General features: G+C 40.7%; 1 protein-coding gene across 1 annotated transcript in view; it reads right to left on the bottom strand.

Annotated features, from left to right (window-relative positions):
• Window positions 1-16308, bottom strand: part of mtus2b (microtubule associated tumor suppressor candidate 2b) — a 31450-nt gene extending 15142 nt beyond the window's left edge. Inside the window, exons 1-4 of the mRNA XM_063017355.1 lie at window positions 16304-16308; window positions 12082-13813; window positions 11749-11956; window positions 11259-11447 (exon numbers count right to left, since the gene is read on the bottom strand). Coding sequence (XP_062873425.1) covers window positions 11259-11447; window positions 11749-11956; window positions 12082-13813; window positions 16304-16308 — 2134 coding nt within the window. The remainder of the gene's footprint in view (window positions 1-11258; window positions 11448-11748; window positions 11957-12081; window positions 13814-16303) is intronic.
• Between the last annotated feature and the right edge of the window lie 5466 nt (window positions 16309-21774).

Genomic DNA, 21774 nt, shown 5'->3' with positions numbered 1-21774 from the left:
ATCTCTCTGTGCTGCCACAAAGTCTCGTAAAGACAAGAGAAGTTGTGTAGCTGTACATATGTCAATATCATGCTTCTGCAGCTGCAGGCTTGTGGCTTGGAACCTCTGTAGTATTGTGTCCCAGAAGTATGCCATGAAGGCCATCTCCAACGTGTCCAATTTGTCACAGAGTGCAGAGGCTTCACTTCGAGTTACACATTTCTCCTCCATATCTTTAGACATATCATTCAATGCCTCTCTCAGTTGTGCATAATATTTCCAAAGAGCCTTAGTTGACTCAGCTCGTGCGCTCCATCGAGTACCTGACAGTGATTTCAGTGTGAGTTTGATATCAGTATCACGGAAAACCTTTCCCCACCTGTGTGTAGATGATGCACAAAATGTGTACATTGCCTGTACAAAGTCAAAAAAACGTCCAGCTTCTGGGCTACTGTCAACAGCATTGACACCAACTAAATTCAGTGAATGTGCTGCACAGCGGACATAACAAATCAAAGGGTTTCTTTGTTTAAGATGAGCTTGGACTCCATTGTACTTTCCCGACATGTTACTTGCATTATCATATGACTGGCCCCTACAGTTGGATAAGTCTAGGCCCAGATTCTCCACCATAGCAACGACACACTCTGCCAAACTGTCCCCACTATGGTTTTCAATAGGCTCAAAAGCTAGAAAACGCTCAACTACATGTCCGTCATTATTAACAAACCTGAAAATAAAAGTAAGTTGGTCCACATGAGCAAGGTCTGGAGTGGAGTCAACTATAACAGAGAAGTATTTTGGCTAGGGCCCAAAAGCATGGCTAGGGGCCCCAAAAGCATGGCTAGGGCCCCCAAGAGGCCCTGGGGTCAAAGTCCATAATAGTCAGAGAATACTTAAAATGGAGGGCCCTCGGAAATAAAAATATATTGTATCATAAATGTTGATAGGCATCGCAAAATGTTTTGGGCCGGGGCCCCCCGGAGCCCCCTGACCTCAAGGGCCCCTGGGCGCTGGCTCCACTGGCCCGGTCAGTAATCCAGCCATGAGCACAGGTGCTGTACAATACGGCTCACTTGTCATTGTAAACAACCACTAAATGTAGGCTGGCGAATTTGGATTAAAAAAATGTACCTTCCTATTATTGTGAATAGAAAAGCGGCACCAGATATTGGAGCTGTGCTTTATTTACACTACCTTTTTTGCCAGCATTGCAGCAATCCTACTGTGAAGTTCACTTATTTCACCACCAGATGGCGCTGAGTAGCTTTCCACACCCGTTTAGAAAACAGTTGGGGATTCCTGCGTCAAGGTACATGTGCTGTACAGTACAGGTCACTTGTCAGTGGAAACAATCACTAAATGTGGGATCGCGGATTTGGATTGAAAAAATGTACCTTCCTATTATTGTGAATGAAAAAGCGTCACCAGATATTGGAGCTGTGCTTTATTAACACTACCTTTTTTGCCAGCATTGCAGCAACCCTACTGTAAACTTTATGTTCTTACTTGTTTTGCCACCAGATGGCGCTGAGTAGCTTTCCACACCCGTTTAGGAAACAGTTGGAGATTTCTGTGTCAAACCAGGTACAGGTGCTGTACAGTACTGGTCACTTGTCAATGTAAACAACCATTAAATGTAGGCTCCTGAATTTGGATTTAAAAAACGTTTTCCTATTATTGTGAAATGGAAAAGCAGCATAAGACTTTGAGACTGTGCTTTATTTATACTCGCTTTTGCACTGTCCCAAAAGAGTCGTTGCTGCCGAGAGAGATTTTCATGTTAACCAGATTGAAGCTACATCTGGTCCAAATGATTATACAAGTGAAATCTGGTGAACCTTCTGGTTATGCTTGGTTGGTATGAAAACCTTCAGAGACACCAGACATTTAAGAAGCTTTTGGCATACCTGGTTTAAAATAATCAACTATATGTTTAGGGTGGCCAGCCGTTTAAAGTAAGCTCACTGTTGGACATATTGTCAGGCATGAAAAGAACATCAAATAGCTCAGTTAAGTGTGTGTATGCATTCAAACGGTGGTTGAGACAGGACACAAGTTTGTCAATGACAACATTGAAATGCTACACCTGGCTCTGCACTATCATCAGACATAATTTTGTGTTTCTTTGTACGCTGGAGGTCATGCCTGTACTCTTGGGAGACAGCAGTGGTGACATTTAAAGCTGCCCCTTCAAACACCTCAAAGTTATCTCTCTGTGCTGCCACAAAGTCTCGTAAAGACAAGAGAAGTTGTGTAGCTGTACATATGTCAATATCATGCTTCTGCAGCTGCAGGCTTGTGGCTTGGAACCTCTGTAGTATTGTGTCCCAGAAGTATGCCATGAAGGCCATCTCCAACGTGTCCAATTTGTCACAGAGTGCAGAGGCTTCACTTCGAGTTACACATTTCTCCTCCATATCTTTAGACATATCATTCAATGCCTCTCTCAGTTGTGCATAATATTTCCAAAGAGCCTTAGTTGACTCAGCTCGTGCGCTCCATCGAGTACCTGACAGTTATTTCAGTGTGAGTTTGATATCAGTATCACGGAAAACCTTTCCCCACCTGTGTGTAGATGATGCACAAAATGTGTACATTGCCTGTACAAAGTCAAAAAAACGTCCAGCTTCTGGGCTACTGTCAACAGCATTGACACCAACTAAATTCAGTGAATGTGCTGCACAGCGGACATAACAAATCAAAGGGTTTCTTTGTTTAAGATGAGCTTGGACTCCATTGTACTTTCCCGACATGTTACTTGCATTATCATATGACTGGCCCCTACAGTTGGATAAGTCTAGGCCCAGATTCTCCACCATAGCAACGACACACTCTGCCAAACTGTCCCCACTATGGTTTTCAATAGGCTCAAAAGCTAGAAAACGCTCAACTACATGTCCGTCATTATTAACAAACCTGAAAATAAAAGTAAGTTGGTCCACATGAGCAAGGTCTGGAGTGGAGTCAACTATAACAGGGAAGTATTTTGGCTAGGGCCCAAAAGCATGGCTAGGGGCCCCAAAAGCATGGCTAGGGCCCCCAAGAGGCCCTGGGGTCAAAGTCCCTAATAGTCAGAGAATACTTAAAATGGAGGGCCCTCGGAAATAAAAATATATTGTATCGTAAATGTTGATAGGCATCGCAAAATGTTTTGGGCCGGGGCCCCCCGGAGCCCCCTGACCTCAAGGGCCCCTGGGCGCTGGCTCCACTGGCCCGGTCAGTAATCCAGCCATGAGCACAGGTGCTGTACAATACGGCTCACTTGTCATTGTAAACAACCACTAAATGTAGGCTGGCGAATTTGGATTAAAAAAATGTACCTTCCTATTATTGTGAATAGAAAAGCGGCACCAGATATTGGAGCTGTGCTTTATTTACACTACCTTTTTTGCCAGCATTGCAGCAATCCTACTGTGAAGTTCACTTATTTCACCACCAGATGGCGCTGAGTAGCTTTCCACACCCGTTTAGAAAACAGTTGGGGATTCCTGCGTCAAGGTACATGTGCTGTACAGTACAGGTCACTTGTCAGTGGAAACAATCACTAAATGTGGGATCGCGGATTTGGATTGAAAAAATGTACCTTCCTATTATTGTGAATGAAAAAGCGTCACCAGATATTGGAGCTGTGCTTTATTAACACTACCTTTTTTGCCAGCATTGCAGCAATCCTACTGTAAACTTTATGTTCTTACTTGTTTTGCCACCAGATGGCGCTGAGTAGCTTTCCACACCCGTTTAGGAAACAGTTGGAGATTTCTGTGTCAAACCAGGTACAGGTGCTGTACAGTACTGGTCACTTGTCAATGTAAACAACCATTAAATGTAGGCTCCTGAATTTGGATTTAAAAAACGTTTTCCTATTATTGTGAAATGGAAAAGCAGCATAAGACTTTGAGACTGTGCTTTATTTATACTCGCTTTTGCACTGTCCCAAAAGAGTCGTTGCTGCTGAGAGAGATTTTCATGTTAACCAGATTGAAGCTACATCTGGTCCAAATTATTATACAAGTGAAATCTGGTGAACCTTCTGGTTATGCTTGGTTGGTATGAAAACCTGCAGAGACACCAGACATTTAAGAAGGTTTTGGCATACCTGGTTTAAAATAATCAACTATATGTTTAGGGTGGCCAGCCGTCCGGCTTTAGGTCTGACAGTCCGGTTTTTCAGCTGCCAATCCTCCGCCCATGCAACAATAGGACGGACACTTAAAAATCTAGTCTGTGATTGGGTGGCTCAATTTTGCCCGCTCGCTTTGTCAATTAGTCAGCTCTCATGCTCAGGAACGCTGTGAAAATGCCAAATATATCAAAGGTAGACACAACATTTGGTGAGTAAAACAGTAATTTGTTATAGAATTCTTGCTTAAATTGGTCAAAAACTCTGTTATATGGGTTATGGTTTCATTCTGTGTGTTGCAGTATCATGTCCCCCTGTTCCTGGTATGACGTCCTCCTTTTGGGGGTGTAATGTCCTCCTTTTTGTAACTATGAATGTGGCCACCCTATATATGTTACATATTCCAACATATATTATCAGAATAAACAGAAATAGCTTTTAAAAAAGTGTTTTGTAGTTTTTTGTGGTTAGTGGTTTTTCACTTTAGCATGAGCAATAAAGCCCAGACTTACTATGTTAGTAACCAGTGTTACTTTATGCCATCTTTTCAATATAATTACTAAAACGAGTACCAATGCAGAATCTTTTCCAACACTACATAGTGACTGAATTCAAGCAATTCTCCATGACAAAAAATACATGTATTATTGTTCCAAAATGAGATCCTATGTTTCAGACAAGTAGATGTGTAACAATCTCTCCTGAATGTAAAAATTACCAAGCTAAGTTAAGCACTGTGAACAAATATATATATATAAATACAGTATATATATATATATATATATATATACAGTGTATCACAAAAGTGAGTACACCCCTCACATTTCTGCAGATATTTAAGTATATCTTTTCATGGGACAACACTGACAAAATGACACTTTGACACAATGAAAAGTAGTCTGTGTGCAGCTTATATAACAGTGTAAATTTATTCTTCCCTCAAAATAACTCAATATACAGCCATTAATGTCTAAACCACCGGCAACAAAAGTGAGTACACCCCTTAGTGAAAGTTCCTAAAGTGTCAATATTTTGTGTGGCCACCATTATTTCCCAGAACTGCCTTAACTCTCCTGGGCATGGAGTTTACCAGAGCTTCACAGGTTGCCACTGGAATGCTTTTCCACTCCTCCATGACGACATCACGGAGCTGGCGGATATTCGAGACTTTGCGCTCCTCCACCTTCCGCTTGAGGATGCCCCAAAGATGTTCTATTGGGTTTAGGTCTGGAGACATGCTTGGCCAGTTCATCACCTTTACCCTCAGCCTCTTCAATAAAGCAGTGGTCGTCTTAGAGGTGTGTTTGGGGTCATTATCATGCTGGAACACTGCCCTGCGACCCAGTTTCCAGAGGGAGGGGATCATGCTCTGCTTCAGTATTTCACAGTACATATTGGAGTTCATGTGTCCCTCAATGAAATGTAACTCCCCAACACCTGCTGCACTCATGCAGCCCCAGACCATGGCATTCCCACCACCATGCTTGACTGTAGGCATGACACACTTATCTTTGTACTCCTCACCTGATTGCCGCCACACATGCTTGAGACCATCTGAACCAAACAAATTAATCTTGGTCTCATCAGACCATAGGACATGGTTTCAGTAATCCATGTCCTTTGTTGACATGTCTTCAGCAAACTGTTTGCGGGCTTTCTTGTGTAGAGACTTCAGAAGAGGCTTCCTTCTGGGGTAACAGCCATGCAGACCAATTTGATGTAGTGTGCGGCGTATGGTCTGAGCACTGACAGGCTGACCCCCCACCTTTTCAATCTCTGCAGCAATGCTGACAGCACTCCTGCGCCTATCTTTCAAAGACAGCAGTTGGATGTGACGCTGAGCACGTGCACTCAGCTTCTTTGGACGACCAACACGAGGTCTTTTCTGAGTGGACCCTGCTCTTTTAAAACGCTGGATGATCTTGGCCACTGTGCTGCAGCTCAGTTTCAGGGTGTTGGCAATCTTCTTGTAGCCTTGGCCATCTTCATGTAGTGCAACAATTCGTCTTTTAAGATCCTCAGAGAGTTCTTTGCCATGAGGTACCATGTTGGAACTTTCAGTGACCAGTATGAGAGAGTGTGAGAGCTGTACTACTAAATTGAACACACCTGCTCCCTATGCACACCTGAGACCTAGTAACACTAACAAATCACATGACATTTTGGAGGGAAAATGAGAAGCAGTGCTCAATTTGGACATTTAGGGGTGTAGTCTCTTAGGGGTGTACTCACTTTTGTTGCCGGTGGTTTAGACATTAATGGCTGTATATTGAGTTATTTTGAGGGAAGAATAAATTTACACTGTTATATAAGCTGCACACAGACTACTTTTCATTGTGTCAAAGTGTCATTTTGTCAGTGTTGTCCCAGGAAAAGATATACTTAAATATCTGCAGAAATGTGAGGGGTGTACTCACTTTTGTGATACACTGTATATATATATATGTGTGTGTGTGTGTGTGTGTGTGTGTGTGTGTGTGTGTGTGTGTGTGTGTGTATGTATATAGTGATGACACATCATAACAGCTGTAGAGAAATGATGACGAATAGGAGGAAGCAGTCTGGAATGGAACAAGACAGATCGAAGCAAAAAGTCCATATGTCTGCACACCATACATTCTTAAAATTTTATAGCTGACTGCTTAACATTGTGTAAGAATGACACCTGCACAAAATGCCCTGTAGACCAAATATATGCACTTACAGCAAGGCATTACAGACAGGACTTAAATTACAGGCCTCAGTGCTAACAAGATAGCTGTCCAGTAGCTTGTAAAAGAAGGGTCACACAGAGTGCCTCTTGAGTGCTGTTTTAATCAGGCAGTGTGAAGTGTGAATTCTACCATGAGAATGGCATGTTTAGCACCAAACCACTCCAACTGACACATGCCAGCTGTGTGATTAACTTAACACAGCCAGCCACAGCAAAGAACAGAGGGTGGAAAACCACTTTTCATGGCCCTTACACTCCAGTGCACCTGGGTTTATGTCTAGCTTTGACATGTTTTGTTCCTCATGACAATTCCACCTGTGCTAGTCATGTTTTCTAGGTTTGTCTGATTTCTGATGGATCTGAATATGCCAAGTCGTATTGATGGCAATAAAATAAAATTTTCTTTTGTTTTTTACTTGAGCCTTTGTTTACATCATGTTTTGTTTAATGATTTAAAAATCTAAGTAATTCAGTGTTACAAATATTTAATAACAAAGCCAATCTAAATAAGAGAAATTTCCACAGCAAATAGTAGATAAACCAAAATAGCTGACCAAGTAATTTGGTCAGAGCACATTCAGATAACTATAATGATAACCTACACTTACATGTGAGGAAGTCTTCTTTTGGAGAGTCCCTTTGAAAAACAAAAGTCAAAAGTGGTACAAAGTATCCCAGTAAAGTAAACATTTTAAAATCAATCTTCCCTCATCCATCAAGAAAGATGGAAGTGTCACTTAGCATCAGCTCTTTGTTACCTCCTTCACTGTACCAAGTTCACTCAGTGCCAGCAGTTGTGCTGGATGCTCCAGTTAATATCAAGGTTCATGTAAAAGAAGGTAAAAGATCTTCCTACATGTCAGAAACTTTACAAGTGCAATTATGTTACACTACAGGCAGTTCGCAGTGGCTCTGTCCATGAACTAGACCATGTCGAAAAGCAAAAGTAGTAAAAGGCTTGGGCAGCTCGGGTGTGGACAACAGCTGCCATTTTATTTCTTGGCTCCATTTGTGCCTACTGGGCTCAACATCAGCCAAAAATGCTACACATACACATTTAAATAACAAGCAGACGAGTAGTAGGTATGTCAGGAGGGTCATAAAAGTCCATAATGCTGGGAGGAGTCGCTTCTGACCATACAGCTGTCTAAGGGACAAATGTATCCTTACTATAGTATCACACAAGCTTGAACTTCTCCCAACGACATGTGCCAGGGGTGACAAATTCTAGAGATGAAGAACTCCAATAATGCTCAGCTTTAAATTACAGAACACAGTAGAGTGTGTGTAGAGTTTGTGTTTGGTGTGTTCATGTTGTGTCTGTGTGGGTTTTTTAAAATTTCTTAAACATGCTAATAAATAAAAACAATACATCTAAGCTGGGGAGGCACAGGTTTGATTCTTGGCTCCTGTAACTAGGGCATGTTTCCTATGTGTCTGACTAGATTGGCTTTAGATGCTCAGGTTTCTTTCCAACTTACAAGAACACGCAGAAGACAGGTTTGATATTCTACAAAATCCCTAAGTGTAAATAAGTGATACATGTCACATGATGTAAAAGATGTAATTCATCAGACCATGTTCCATGGTCCAGTTCTCACATGAACGTTCTATCATAGCCTGCATAATTTTTCTGCTGCCTATACTAGCTTTTGAATAACCCTGTTGCTGGGTCACTGATTGTCTTTCTGTTGATTTCTTTTGGTAGGGACTAACCACTTGGTTTCTTTTGGCCGGGAACACCCCAGAGGACCTGCCGTTTCAGACATGCTTTGACCCAATTATTTAAAATCACAATTCAGCATCTGTCAGTCTCTTAGATCCTTACACTGGCCCATTTTTTCTGCTTTCAACACATCAACTTTAAGAACTGACTATTAACTTGCTGCCTAATATGTGGTTTTAATGTTGTGCTTGATGTCTGAATAATCATCAGCATTATCATCATCATAAGTGTTATTCATAAACCACAAAACAAGGGTGCATCATTTAGAAACAGTAGTTCAAAAATAGAGGCTCAGTGACTGATCCAAATTCTAAGTTAAAAAAATTCCTATGGCTCTTTTATCCTTTCTTACTAAACAATCTGTGTTCTCCTTTATAACCCTGCTAGCTGCTGGAGCAATTCGAATACAATTATGCCTCTAATCCTTCCTTCTGAGGAAGAAATTACTGAGAGAAGAACAAAACACTTAGAGATTAATGATGGGCATATTTCCCTAGCAACAGCAAGCTGGAAGTGAGCAAACGAAGAGGGTGAAATCAAATCTGACAAAATATGAGGGACTGATCAGCCCCACAAGTCCCCGGAGAGAATTAAAGACAAACCGTGTGTTAAAGACAAAATGTATCTTCCCTTCTGCTTCCTGCCATTAAAAAGGCAAAGTGGCAGAATATCGCTGACCAGACAGACTGCTAACACTCTCTAATGTGTCCACGGTTTAACACCACTATGCTTTTTTATCTACATTTCATTTCTTTTATGACCCTATTCCATCTTTCTGTTCACCCACCCCCCAAGTAGATACAGTTGGACAAATGTGTTCATCACTAAAAATGTATTTTGATACACTATCCTGGTCAGTAAGGAGAAAGTGAACAGTGAAAATTAAAAGCTTAAAAGAAATTACACAGCGACCATAAATACAAACATAAAGAGGACAAAAATGAGCTCAGCTCAGTACAAATCCTATACATTCACACAAACACATTCTTTCCCCTTCTATACACGTGACAATTCCTTCAAACAAAACTACTACTACACTTTTTAAACTGTTGCCACAAAGCTGAATACATAATATGAAATGTATATATTTGATTTTATACACCTGTTAGCAATAGGTGGGGATAAAACACCTAAACTCAATAATTAGAAGGCTGTCCTCTTACTTTTGGCCATCTACTGAAACAACAGGATGTAGGATGCAGATATTATGTCTTTCCAGTAGAACTGTAATCAGTTTTAGAGACCATTTCCAAAACCATACACACACATTTCTCATAACTTTGGATTAAAGAATAGAACTATAAGCAGTACGTAAAGGTTATGACCTCTCTAATACAATTTTCTGTCATTCAAGCAATCACATTAGCATAACATAATCAGTATTGGTCTGTTCCCATCCATCACAAGTTTTACTGAATTATCTCTGGGTGTTGCTAGTGTACTATTATCGCTAAATGCTTTTAGGTGACTAATAGAAGCCCAAGAACCAGCTTGACCAAGTACAGACTCATTGCATAGAACTAGTGCATAGAAATAGATGGAACTATCCTGGCTGCCTGGCTGCCTAGAAAGCAAATCTGTCAGCAGCAACAACAACAGAATACACCTGAAACACCTTGGCAGAACACAAAAACCACAACAACTCACCTGCCATTGTAAAAGGACAGCAAGTGACCACATACACATTGATAAACCTCATTGCTAGTGTTTTACTGTTTCTATAGATTATAGTATTTTTCTTCTTACTTTCTGCCTCTTTTTGCTTTTTCTTCTTACCTTGTACAGAATCACTCACTGTTATTACCTTATTCTGTTTCATTATATGGGTCTTAAGGATCTATATTTTGCAACTTAAGCTTTGACAGTGCATATGTACCATTGTTTAACATGCCACATACATGAAACAAACAGAAACTCTGACCAGAGACAAGAATAGAATCTAGGTCCCCACAATCCATAATGTGGTGTGGCACCTAAATACCAGGATCACCACTGGTGCCACCCTATTTCAAATGTAGGCACATAAGAGAAAATACATATAGCTAAAAAATAACAGTAACAGTGTACCACGTTGCCATCGTTGCCCAAGCAAATGCTTCAAGTCCCATCTAAAATAAATTAGAGTACTGTGATGGCTCATTAAGTAAATAATGAGAGTGATGAACCTTAACTCATTTCTGTGTTTAATGAGGTTGCTTTAAATCTGTTTACCAACTGATATTTTATCTGCAGTAATAAGGCATAATAACTCCATTTAATCCTAAGTCTTTTAAAAGGAACACACTATTATGATGAGTAAAAATTTTAAGGACAATAATTTTAACAGAATTACCTGTACTGAGAAAAGAACAAAAAAGTAACATATTCAAACCTTACAAACAAAAACATCAAGTAGTGCTGTTGAAACATAACTTCGGTGAACACTTTTGAGTAAGTATCAATCCAATAATCTTTTCAGAAATAGGTCTACTTTGTCAGAAAGTCAACTGGATTTGGAATTGGATTAGTTCCCAACCTACTGGTCCTGTATTACAAATTCGGTTAATTTTTCTGTGCATGTGTCCAAAAAAAACTATATTTGGAGTTTTGCATTAAGCTTAGGGGCGTCTTATTTAGGTCATTTGCTTTAGAAGAATAAATCAAGGCAGGGGAGGTTGAAATGAAAGATCACTTCAGATCATAGTCTAATAATATATACATGAAAAAAGGGAGTTTACCATTTGGGGGTCGACCATCATTGGAATAGCTGCTGGATGTGGAGGACACACTGGCACTGCGGACAAAACCAAAAGCAGTGAGGCGAGCAGCTGGTAGGTGCGAGAAGCCTGGTGGGCATAGGCCAGACTGACCAGATTTTGGCAGGAAAGACTTGGGAGCCACCTCTTGTAGTGGCTTTTTCAGGTCACCTGCTAAAAAATGATAAATTATTTTGTGTAGATTTCCATAAATACATGTGTATTGAATGTTTACATTTAGGCATTTGGCAGATGCTTTTATTCGAAGCAACTAATAATTCATAAGATACAATTTAAACAACTTGGGGTCTTGCTTAAAAGCCCAAGAACAGTTGCTTGGCAGTGGTGGGCATTTTAATAGCAATCACATCTGATTGCGTACAGTATTCACCAGTTTTGTCAACCAGCACTGTGTCAGTGTGAAAAGACTTTTGTATGGGTGTGCATTTCCAAGATAGTAGAGCTGACTAACCAGTGGGTTCCTGACAGTAGTAGGCAGGTTGCACCACAGAAGCTGAGTGGCTTAGTGGGGAAATTGATCTCTGGGCTGGCATCATCATCCTGTTTCTGGTTGTTGGTTGCCTTGTTACAGCTCCAAGGCCAAGCTGAGGTTTTAGGGCTCTAGGTGAACGATAGACACCAGCTATTTCATAGGCACCAACCTGGACACTTTTTCCCACCTAGAAAAAGTCAAATATGTCCATAAATCCAGCCAGCATGCCACAGAGTAAACATGATACATTGAACAACTGTGAAATGTTAATGAAATAATCATTTTAAAAATGATTGAGTCTTTCATTCTCACCTCTTTTAAATACGTATCTCGAAGCTCTTCATGGAAACTTTCAGACTTCCCCACCATTTTGTGAGGGACAGTTTGACTTGAAGGTCTAATTCCAGAAACCATTACAGGAGATGGATTATAACATCCAGACTTCTGTGTCTCCTGCCCAAACTTGTCATATGGGCCAGTATAGGAGCTCAGCTCTGGTGAGCCTCTGGACCTTCCAACTTTCTGATCTGTTGTTGTTGATGTGCTACTGCTTGGTGTAATCCTGAAAGGCAAAGTAGATGCTTCATATGGACTCTCCGTTGTATGTGGTTTAACCGGAGAGCTTCTTCGAACGTAGGTTATGATCTTTGGACGGATGTTTTTAGGCTTTTGAGGGGAGGAAGACTTCAATGATTCAGTTTCAGTAGATGGCTGTTGAGGAGGAATAGGTTTTGGGATGCCACTACTGAAATAGCTTTTACTTGGTGGCTTAAGTCCACTAGTAAACCTCTGCGGAGAACCTGAAGGGTCATGGGCTGGATTTTTTGTGCTGATAGTCCGGGCTGGTGAAGAAGGTGATTGTCTTCTTGGGGAGCCAGTGTGGTTGGAAGATGGAGGAGTAGCAGGGCGTGGTGAACTGCACCACGGTGCCCGTCCTTCTATGCTGGATGGGCTGGCATTGCGAGTTCTTTCCAAAAATGCCTGTTTTTGGTAAAGCCTGGCTTCAGAGACGGCACACTGACTGGGAGTTTCTGTTGAGTCCGGTGTTGAGGATTTGAGAACTGAATCTGAAGATGCCTCCCTTTGGAACTGGTTACCTTTCAACTCTTCACTGACATCTTGTGCAATCTTGTTGTGCATGTCATCAGACTTTTGCTGTGGTGTAATAGTTTTTGCATCTGGAAGCTCATGTTCTTCTCTAATTAAAATCTGGTGCCCCTGAGCAGCATCCACAAGATGCCCTGCATTGTCTTTGCTGGCATATTCTAAATCATTGTGCTCGTCTTTACTGTTTTTAAAGCTGCCGTTACAATTTGTTACAGTGTTTTTTAACTGATCAGGCATTTGAACAGGTTGGGTTTCTTGTGCTTCTAAAATAGGTTCCTCAGAGGAGGTATTGTTAAGGTTGAGATCAACATGAGTTCCATCAGTGTGAGGAAAATGTTTGCTCTTATCAGAGCTAGTCAAACAGGACTGAGAAGCAAGGCTAGACATTGTGGAGTAACAGGAAACAAATACATCATTTTCAGAGCTGTTCTCAGTCTTAGACACACATGCCTCAGTGTCTTTGTTGATAACTTTAAAAGTGGTTGTTTCTTGGACCCTTTTCTCAGGTTTGGAGACTTTATTCTTTAGACCTTTTTCAACACCAATCTCAGCTTGAAGAATTTTGTTGGTTCCTGGAATGGCTCTTTCTTGTTTTACATTACTGTCTCCGGATTCCACAAGGTATGCTTCCAGTTCCTGGCATTCCAACATCTCAAACTCTGCCAGTTCTGGGTCATCATACTGAGAGTCTGTGCCCCAGATAATGACCTTGTCCTGTTCCTCAATCTGAGAAATCTGAAAAGACAACAGAGTACCAGTGTCCTCCAGGGTTCTAGAATCTTTGCTGTGGACCTTATTTCCATTGGTATCTCCATTCAAGGAATCTTCAATGCACCTGTTGTTGTTTTTTATTTCCTCATGTCCATGCTGAACATTAGATCCAACAGATTCATCAAGCTTGTCGCTCATGTTTATGTTTGATCGAGAATCTGAGTCTCTAGGTTCTCATGTTTGTCATATTTATTTTAGCATAATTTCTTTTCAAAGTCTTGCTTTTGCAGCTTTACAGGCTTGAGATTAAAAACATTTGTGCATCTTTTATGAAGAAGATGGAATCATTCCACTAGAGGGACACCAGGAGACTTGCTGGAAAGACAGGAAAGACAGGACATTACAGAAAGAAATGCCAAGGTTTTAGTAATTGTTACTTAAAACACTAAATTATTTTAAAACATTGACCTATATTAAAGTGCTATGGAAAAATGACCAATATGTCTACATTTACATGGAGATTTTTGCTTTGGCATTGCTGTGTGGTCCACCAAGGCATCATTCTCATTTAAAGAAATGGCGTCAATGTTTGCTAAATATGTTAATGCTAACCATATTCATTCTAGCTTATTGTTAAAGGAAATCCAGTGCCTATCCTAAATTGAGCACCAATTGATTGCGGGGCATCACACTTACCTATTTACCTACTCATATATACAGTGGGGTCAAAAAGTATTTAGTCAGCCACTGATTGTGCAGGTTCTCCTACTTAGAAAGATGAGAGAGGTCTGTAATTTCATCATAGGTACACTTCAACTATGAGAGACAAAATGAGAAAAAAAAATCCAGGAAATCACATTGTAGGATTTTTAAAGAATTTATTTGTAAATAAGTATTTGGTCAATAACAAACAAGCAAGATTTCTGGCTCTCACAGACCTGTAACTTATTCTTTAAGAAGCTCTTCTGTCCTCCACTCGTTACCTGTATTAATGGCACCTGTTTGACATCGTTATCTGTATAAAAGACACCTGTCCACAGCTTCAAACAGTCAGACTCCAAACTCAACCATGGCCAAGACCAAAGAGCTGTCGAAGGACACCAGGAAGAAAACTGTAGACCTGCACCAGGCTGGGAAGAGTGAATCTACAATAGGCAAGCAGGTTGGTGTGAATAAATCAACTGTGGGAGCAATTGTAAGAAAATGGAAGACATACAAGACCATTGATAATCTCCCTTGGGGTCAAGATCTCATCCCGTGGGGTCAAAATAATCATGAGAACGGTGAGCAAAAATCCCAGAACTACACGGAGGGACCTGATGAATGACCTGCAGAGAGCTGGGACCAAAGTACCAAGGCTACCATCAGTAACACACTACGTCGAGAGGGACTCAAATCCTGCAGTGCCAGGCCTGTCCCCCTGCTTAAGCCAGTACATGTCCAGGCCCGTCTGAAGTTTGCCAGAGAGCTTATGGATGATCCAGAAGAGGATTGGGAGAATATCATGTGGTCAGATGAAACCAAAATGGAACTTTTTGGTAAAAACTCAACTCGTCGTGTTTGGAGGAAGAAGAATGCTGAGTAAACACCATACCTACTGTGAAGCATGGGGGTGGAAACATCATGCTTTGGGGCTGTTTTTCTGCAAAGGGGACAGGACGACTGATCCGTGTTAAGGGAAGAATGAACGGGGCCATGTATCGTGAGATTTTAATCCAAAACCTCCTTCCATCAGTGAGAGCATTGAAGATGGAACGTGGCTGGGTCTTCCAGCATGACAATGATCCCAAACACACCGCTCGGGCAAACATCACTGCTCTAGAGGAGATCTGCATGGAGGAATGGGCCAAAATACCAGCTACAGTGTGTGCAAACCTGGTGAAGACTTACAAGAAACGTTTGACCTCTGTCATTGCCAACAAAGGTCATGTTACAAAGTATTGAGTTGAACTTTTGTTATTGACCAAATACTTATTTTCCACCATAATTTACAAATAAATTCTTTAAAAATCCTACAATGTGATTTCCTGGATTTTTTTTTCTCATTTTGTCTCTCATAGTTGAAGTGTACCTATGATGAAAATTACAGACCTCTCTCATCTTTCTAAGTAGGAGAACCTGCACAATCAGTGGCTGACTAAATACTTTTTGACCCCACTGTATCTACTGGTAATTTAGAGTAGCCAATCCACTGACATCTATTTAGGATGTGCCAGTAGCATTTGAGCATGCTTACACAGTAACTAGGGGATGCATTCAAATTTGCACTGCTGGAGCAGCAATACCAGCTTTGCCACCATAGCCTTTATCTTACCAATTGTACATCTATTTTTTTTAATTTTAAGAAAATTAAAGAATTTTACCATCATCCATACACTTGACTACTCTAAATTTTCCATAAAAGAGAGTAAATAAGCAGGTGATGGTGTGGTGCCAATGGGGCAGTGTCCTTGGTGTATTCCAGCCTTTTGCCCAATGTTTCCGGTAGGCTATGGACACAGTGTGATCCATAGTGACCATATAGACAGTGTATACCCAGAGTATGTTATTTATACAGAGCAACAGAGGGGCTGCCGTCAGTCATTGTATTCCCAATGTTTCGTTTATAGGGCAGCTGTAGCTTACAAAACAATCACGAATGTAGGTACCAGATAGGTGTACCTAATAAAGTCATTGTTAATTGTATGTGTCTGTTAATATTTTAAAAGATGCTTACGGCATGTTAAGTGTGTTGGGTTTTATTATAAAATTTTAAGCTGACTGGACTGAATAATTATTTTTTAAATAAATGTGATGTTATCTATATAACTTTTTTTTTTATTATCTTTTAGACATGTTTATTCCAGATTGTATAAATAGATAGTGACAGGTATCAGAGAATGCAGAACACAAAACAGCAGTCAAGCAAAAATAGTTGCACCATCAGCAGTAGTACTGAGAGGGTAATCAATAAGCACTACCCAGCGTAGCTTCTTCTCTGTCACAGATTTTGAAGGGCATCCTGTGGAATGAAACTAAACACTAAGTAAATACTGCTCTTACCAATAACGAGGAATTAAATTAAGTAAACTACCCTCAAATAAATGGTAGGGATGTCCTCACATCAACCGATAAGACTTTCTACTGAAAGAAGTTAAAAGCAAAGCAAAAACAATTTTTTCCTCCCTTTTCCTCCCAATCTAACTGCATACAAATACCCATTTTCCTTTAATGCTGTAGACCCCTACCCTGTCTTAGGTGGGCTGTACCTAACACACCCCCTCCCAGTAGCCAACCACTTCTTTTCACCTGCATGAAGCGAGTTCACACAGGGATCAGTGTAGTGTATGGGTGTATGAAGAGTCACACACTGATCTCCATTATGTCCATCATTATTTATTAGTATGAGGAGTGATGATAGAGGCAATTCCTGTACACTCAGCTTTCTCAACTCATTAAATATTAACATAGGTAAAAGTCACTAAAGCAAATTTCTTATGAGCTTTTTGTCCAGGCAGAAAATATATATGAATAAGCAGGAAAAGTTTGGTCATAATGACCATGCCAGGTCACGGGTGAATTCGTTCATTAATATGTCTTATCCTTTGATCAGAGACACAATGTAAAGGACCTATAAACAAAGACAAGATCATTAAATTCAACTGTTTTTTTCTGACATTAAAGCAGTCCCAGCAAACTAGACAAAGGGCTAAAGAATACAGCATGAATACTGTAAAAAAAAGTGGGTGGCATGAAGGCACAGTGGGTAGTGTTGGTGCAACACAGTCGCTGGTGACCATCTATGCAGATTCTGGCATTTACTTTTAGAAGGATTAGAGATAATGATTTGGTTTACTTATAGCTGAGATTATTAATTATGGCTGTCCATATCTCATTACCTCACGTAAGTAGTCTCTAAATAAACCCATAAAAACATGCCTGCACATTACACATTTCATTACATGCTAAATGCCAAAATTATCACAGCCAAAAGTATGTGAACATACTCATGTTGTTTTCTAATAGGTGAAATTAACTTATAGTAACCCTCACTTAAATGTAAAAAAACAAGCCTCTATAGACAGTAGGAACCTTTTTAAATGGTCAGATCCCTAATTTTAACCATACTAGAGCTGCCCTAAACAACAAAGGAGGAATGACCATGAGCAACAACATCTTAGCCAAACTCAGTAGAGCACAAAACCTTGCAGAGCCTAAAGCTTAACAATATAGTGCAAAAATATAGTGCAAAAATGCCTGTGTCACTATAACATTCCTAACTAATCCCAGAACCAGCTTTCCCACACAAGTCCAAATTCACTATGCACAGTGCCATGCACTAGCTGGAGTGGTGTAAAGTCCACCATAATTGGACTCTGAGGCCATTAAAATTTGTGTTCTAACATCATTAATCACACCTCCTCAGCTCAGTGCAGAGCATCACATGCACACACATACTGTACCTAGGGCCAATTTAAAGCAACCAATCCACATTGCAATAAGGGTGCCTTCCTTAGTGGTGCAGCTGCTAGAGTGGTTGCCACTTAGCCTCATGGGTCCTGAGGACTTGGGTTTGATTCTCATCTTTGGTTTCTTTTGGTTACACTGGGTCCTTACCACATTATATTGTTTGTTTGTTTATTAGAATTTTAACGTCATGTTTTTACACTTTGGTTACATTCACATCCACGGCCCATGAGCTCCTAGTTACGCCACTGCCTAGTGGTTAAGATACTGGACTAGTAATCAGAAGGTTGCCGGCTCAAACCCCACCACTGCCAGGTTGCCACTGTTGGGCCCTTGAGCAAGACCCTTAATCCCCAATTGCTTAGACTGTATACTGTAAGTCGCTTCAGATACAATCGTCCAGGGTGCCTTTGCATGCCTTGCACCCAAAGACCAGGATACAGAGGTAAATGAACTACAATTACATGATGGTTACAATGGAAGCAACCAGGGCTTGGAATGCAGGTACGACCCCACCAGTGCGACAGAGACCATGACTTCAGCTCCTGCGTCGTCACACTGTTATGTAAGCGCAAAAGCCCTTGGAATCAGTAGGAAAAAATGCACACACACACACACACACACACACACACACACAAACACGATGCAGCGGCATACCTAATGACAGTCACACATATAGAGATCTTATTTTTCAGTATAATGAAATTGCCCACCAGACCTCCCAGCTCTCGTTCACCAAATCACTACCTTGTTCCAAACAACATGCAGTGCACCAGGTTGCAACGCAGCGTGTTTTATTTCACTGCATTACATCAGAACGCCATGCTGCAGGTGACCGGTCGTACCTGATTCACACAGCCAGCATCAGTGACAAAAAATATACCAGCACCAATCCGAATATCCGTCAGCAGAGATGTTTACTCACTCAGCATCACGATGAGAGATACGGTGAATAAAATGCAGTGCACCAGGTTGCAGTTGCACTGAAACAGAATGACATGCTGCAGGTAAAGCAGGTCATTAATTCACGCTCAGTACACAGCACACACGATGTTCGTACCTGATTCATATGTCCAGCATCAGTAAGGAAATAGCACCACTAATCCATCCATATGCCCGTTAGCAGAGATGTTTACTCTGCATCCTCAGCACCACACACAGAGAGAGAGAGAGAGAGAGAGAGAGAGAGAGAGAGAGAGAGAGATGGCTGAGAGACAGATGATGCTAACAGCGACATCTAGTGGTCACCTGTCTACTAGGCATCGGAATCTCAATGAATCACAGGGCAGACCAGGTTGTTGGGCAGCCAGAGTAGCTTTATTTATTTATTTATTAAAATGTTTTACGCCGTGTTTGCAGGAAAGGTTGGTAATTCTCATATTTTATTTTATAGTCCGTATCAAGTGTTGTTGGGCCTGTGGTAGCCTAGTGGGTAGGGCTTTGGGCTATCAACCGGAAGATTGGCGGTTCAAATCCTGGCTCTGCTATGTAGCCACTGTTGGGTCCTTGAGCAAGGCCCTTAACCCTGTCTGCTCCAGGGGCGCCATACGATGGCTGACCCTGCGCTCTGACCCCAGCTTCCAACACCAGCTGGGATATGCGAAGAAAGAATTTCATTGTACTGTACATCTGTATATGTATATATGACAAATAAAGGATATCTTTCTTTCTTTCTTTCTTTCTTTCTTGTTCCTGTTGTTCCAAAAACCTGAAGACTGTTTTCATTTTGGCTTGATTAAAGATTTTTCTCATAGTCTTATGTATTGCTATAGAATAGATTGTCGTTGCTGTAGGTATTTAGGACATTCAGTTAGTATATGTTTAATTGAAATGGGTATATGGCCAGTATCACAGTAGAGTGTGTTAACTGTGTGTGTCCAATGTAGCATCTGGTATAATTTATTTTATTTATTAGGATTTTAACATCATGTTTTACGCACTTTGGCTACATTCATGACAGAAATGGTAGTCACTCATTACACAAAATTCATCAGCTCACAAGTCCAATGTCAAGCACAGTCGGGGGCAATTTTTTGGGAATCGCCAATGTCTTTGGACTGTGGGAGGAAACTGGAGCTCCTGGAGGAAACCCACGCAGACATGGGGAGAACATGCAAACCACACAGAAAGGACCTGGACCGCCCCCCCCCCTGGGAATCGAACCCAGGACCTTCTTGCTGTGAGCCACCATGCTGCTCGCATCTGGTATAAACCACCAGATCAATGTTTTTCTTGCTGTGTTTTTATTTTGGGGGAAAATGTCCAGACATATCTCAAAGTTTATTTCCGGGTTGTGTGTTCCATTCTATTTGCGACAAATTTGTTTATGTAGGCAGATATTAGTTGTTTGGTATCTGATGGGGGAAGTTTACAGTCTATGGTTTGTTCTCCGGTTGTGCTTTTTGCTAATCAGTCTGCCTTTTTATTGCCAGCAATGCTGCAGTGTCCCGGAATCCAGCAAAGTCTTATGTCCAAATCCATACTAGTCAGTTCCTGGTCAGTTTATGGTCAGGTGGTGGGGTAACAGTGTTCCCATTGCTTGTATGCAGGACCTTGAGTCAGTACATATCAGTGCCCTGGAAAGGCATTCAAAATCAATGTAATTCAGTGCAATTGATCAATGCTATAGCATCTGATACGGATACTGAACTTTGGTTCAAACTGAAGATTTTAATACTGCAGGCTGCAGGATAAGATAATAATCACCTGTCAATAATGGTCGTCAAATAAAATTTTTGCTTATTAGCTCACTAGTTTAGCACAATGATCCACTTCTGTATCAAGGTTTGATATTTAAGTGTCAGTTAAAATATCAAGAATGGAACGGAAGAACAGAATTCATCCAAACAAGATTTCATAAGAACATGAATAATTTATTTTTAAAAAAAGAAATATGATAAACAGTTCATTTACAGGTGGCATAGTACAGAACAAATTGTAGTTTTAAACACACTGCAATTCTAATGATGTTTTCAGCAACAGTTCATTTTGGATTTTCTTGAGTAGTGTTTGATTTGCATGGAAGCCCACAATGTAAAGTAACAAACACACTTAAAACGGATTTTGACAGACTGACCTAATTAAACATTTCTTTAACTATTTCAACATTTGTTCACATGAAAGTTTTTCTGGAGGATAAAAAAGTAACTAAAATTTTATTTTCCCTTTGTGATAGCAGTACTGTTAAAAGTTAAAAATATTGATAAAACATGACACATTGACCAGTTAAAACTGCCCTTTTTTAGAACATAATGTAACAATTACAGTATAACTGCATGAATAATGATTTATTACAACTTGGGCTCTGGTTTGATTTTTGATGTAAAAATTTACTTTTAAAATTTTGACAAATACAATCTAAAATATCCCACTATTGGTGGTCAGTGGCACAGTGGTAAATTATGCTAGCCCTTTATGGCTGGAAATCAGGGCAGGTTGAGCATCTACATACAAACATGATTGGCTGTGTCTGTTGGGAGGTTGGCAGAAGCCCAGCACTGAATTGGAGTCCTGTTCAAGGTGTGTTACACCATTGCGCCCAGTGATTACAGGTAAGCTGGACCCACCACAGCCCTGACCAGTGGTAAAAACATAAAAATGGAATAAAAAAATAAAAAAATCATCTTACTGTCCCTTATCTACTCTTGCTTACTGTCCCTTATCTACCCAGACCCTGAACATGTACCAGCGTTCGTGAGGCGCTAGACTATCCCACGGATTAAAAGGCGCCGTTTCCACTTT

This window comes from Trichomycterus rosablanca, chromosome 20 (assembly GCF_030014385.1).
Source record: "Trichomycterus rosablanca isolate fTriRos1 chromosome 20, fTriRos1.hap1, whole genome shotgun sequence".
In the NCBI taxonomy this organism is placed as follows: domain Eukaryota; kingdom Metazoa; phylum Chordata; class Actinopteri; order Siluriformes; family Trichomycteridae; genus Trichomycterus; species Trichomycterus rosablanca.
This window is presented reverse-complemented; position numbering and strand designations above follow the sequence as displayed.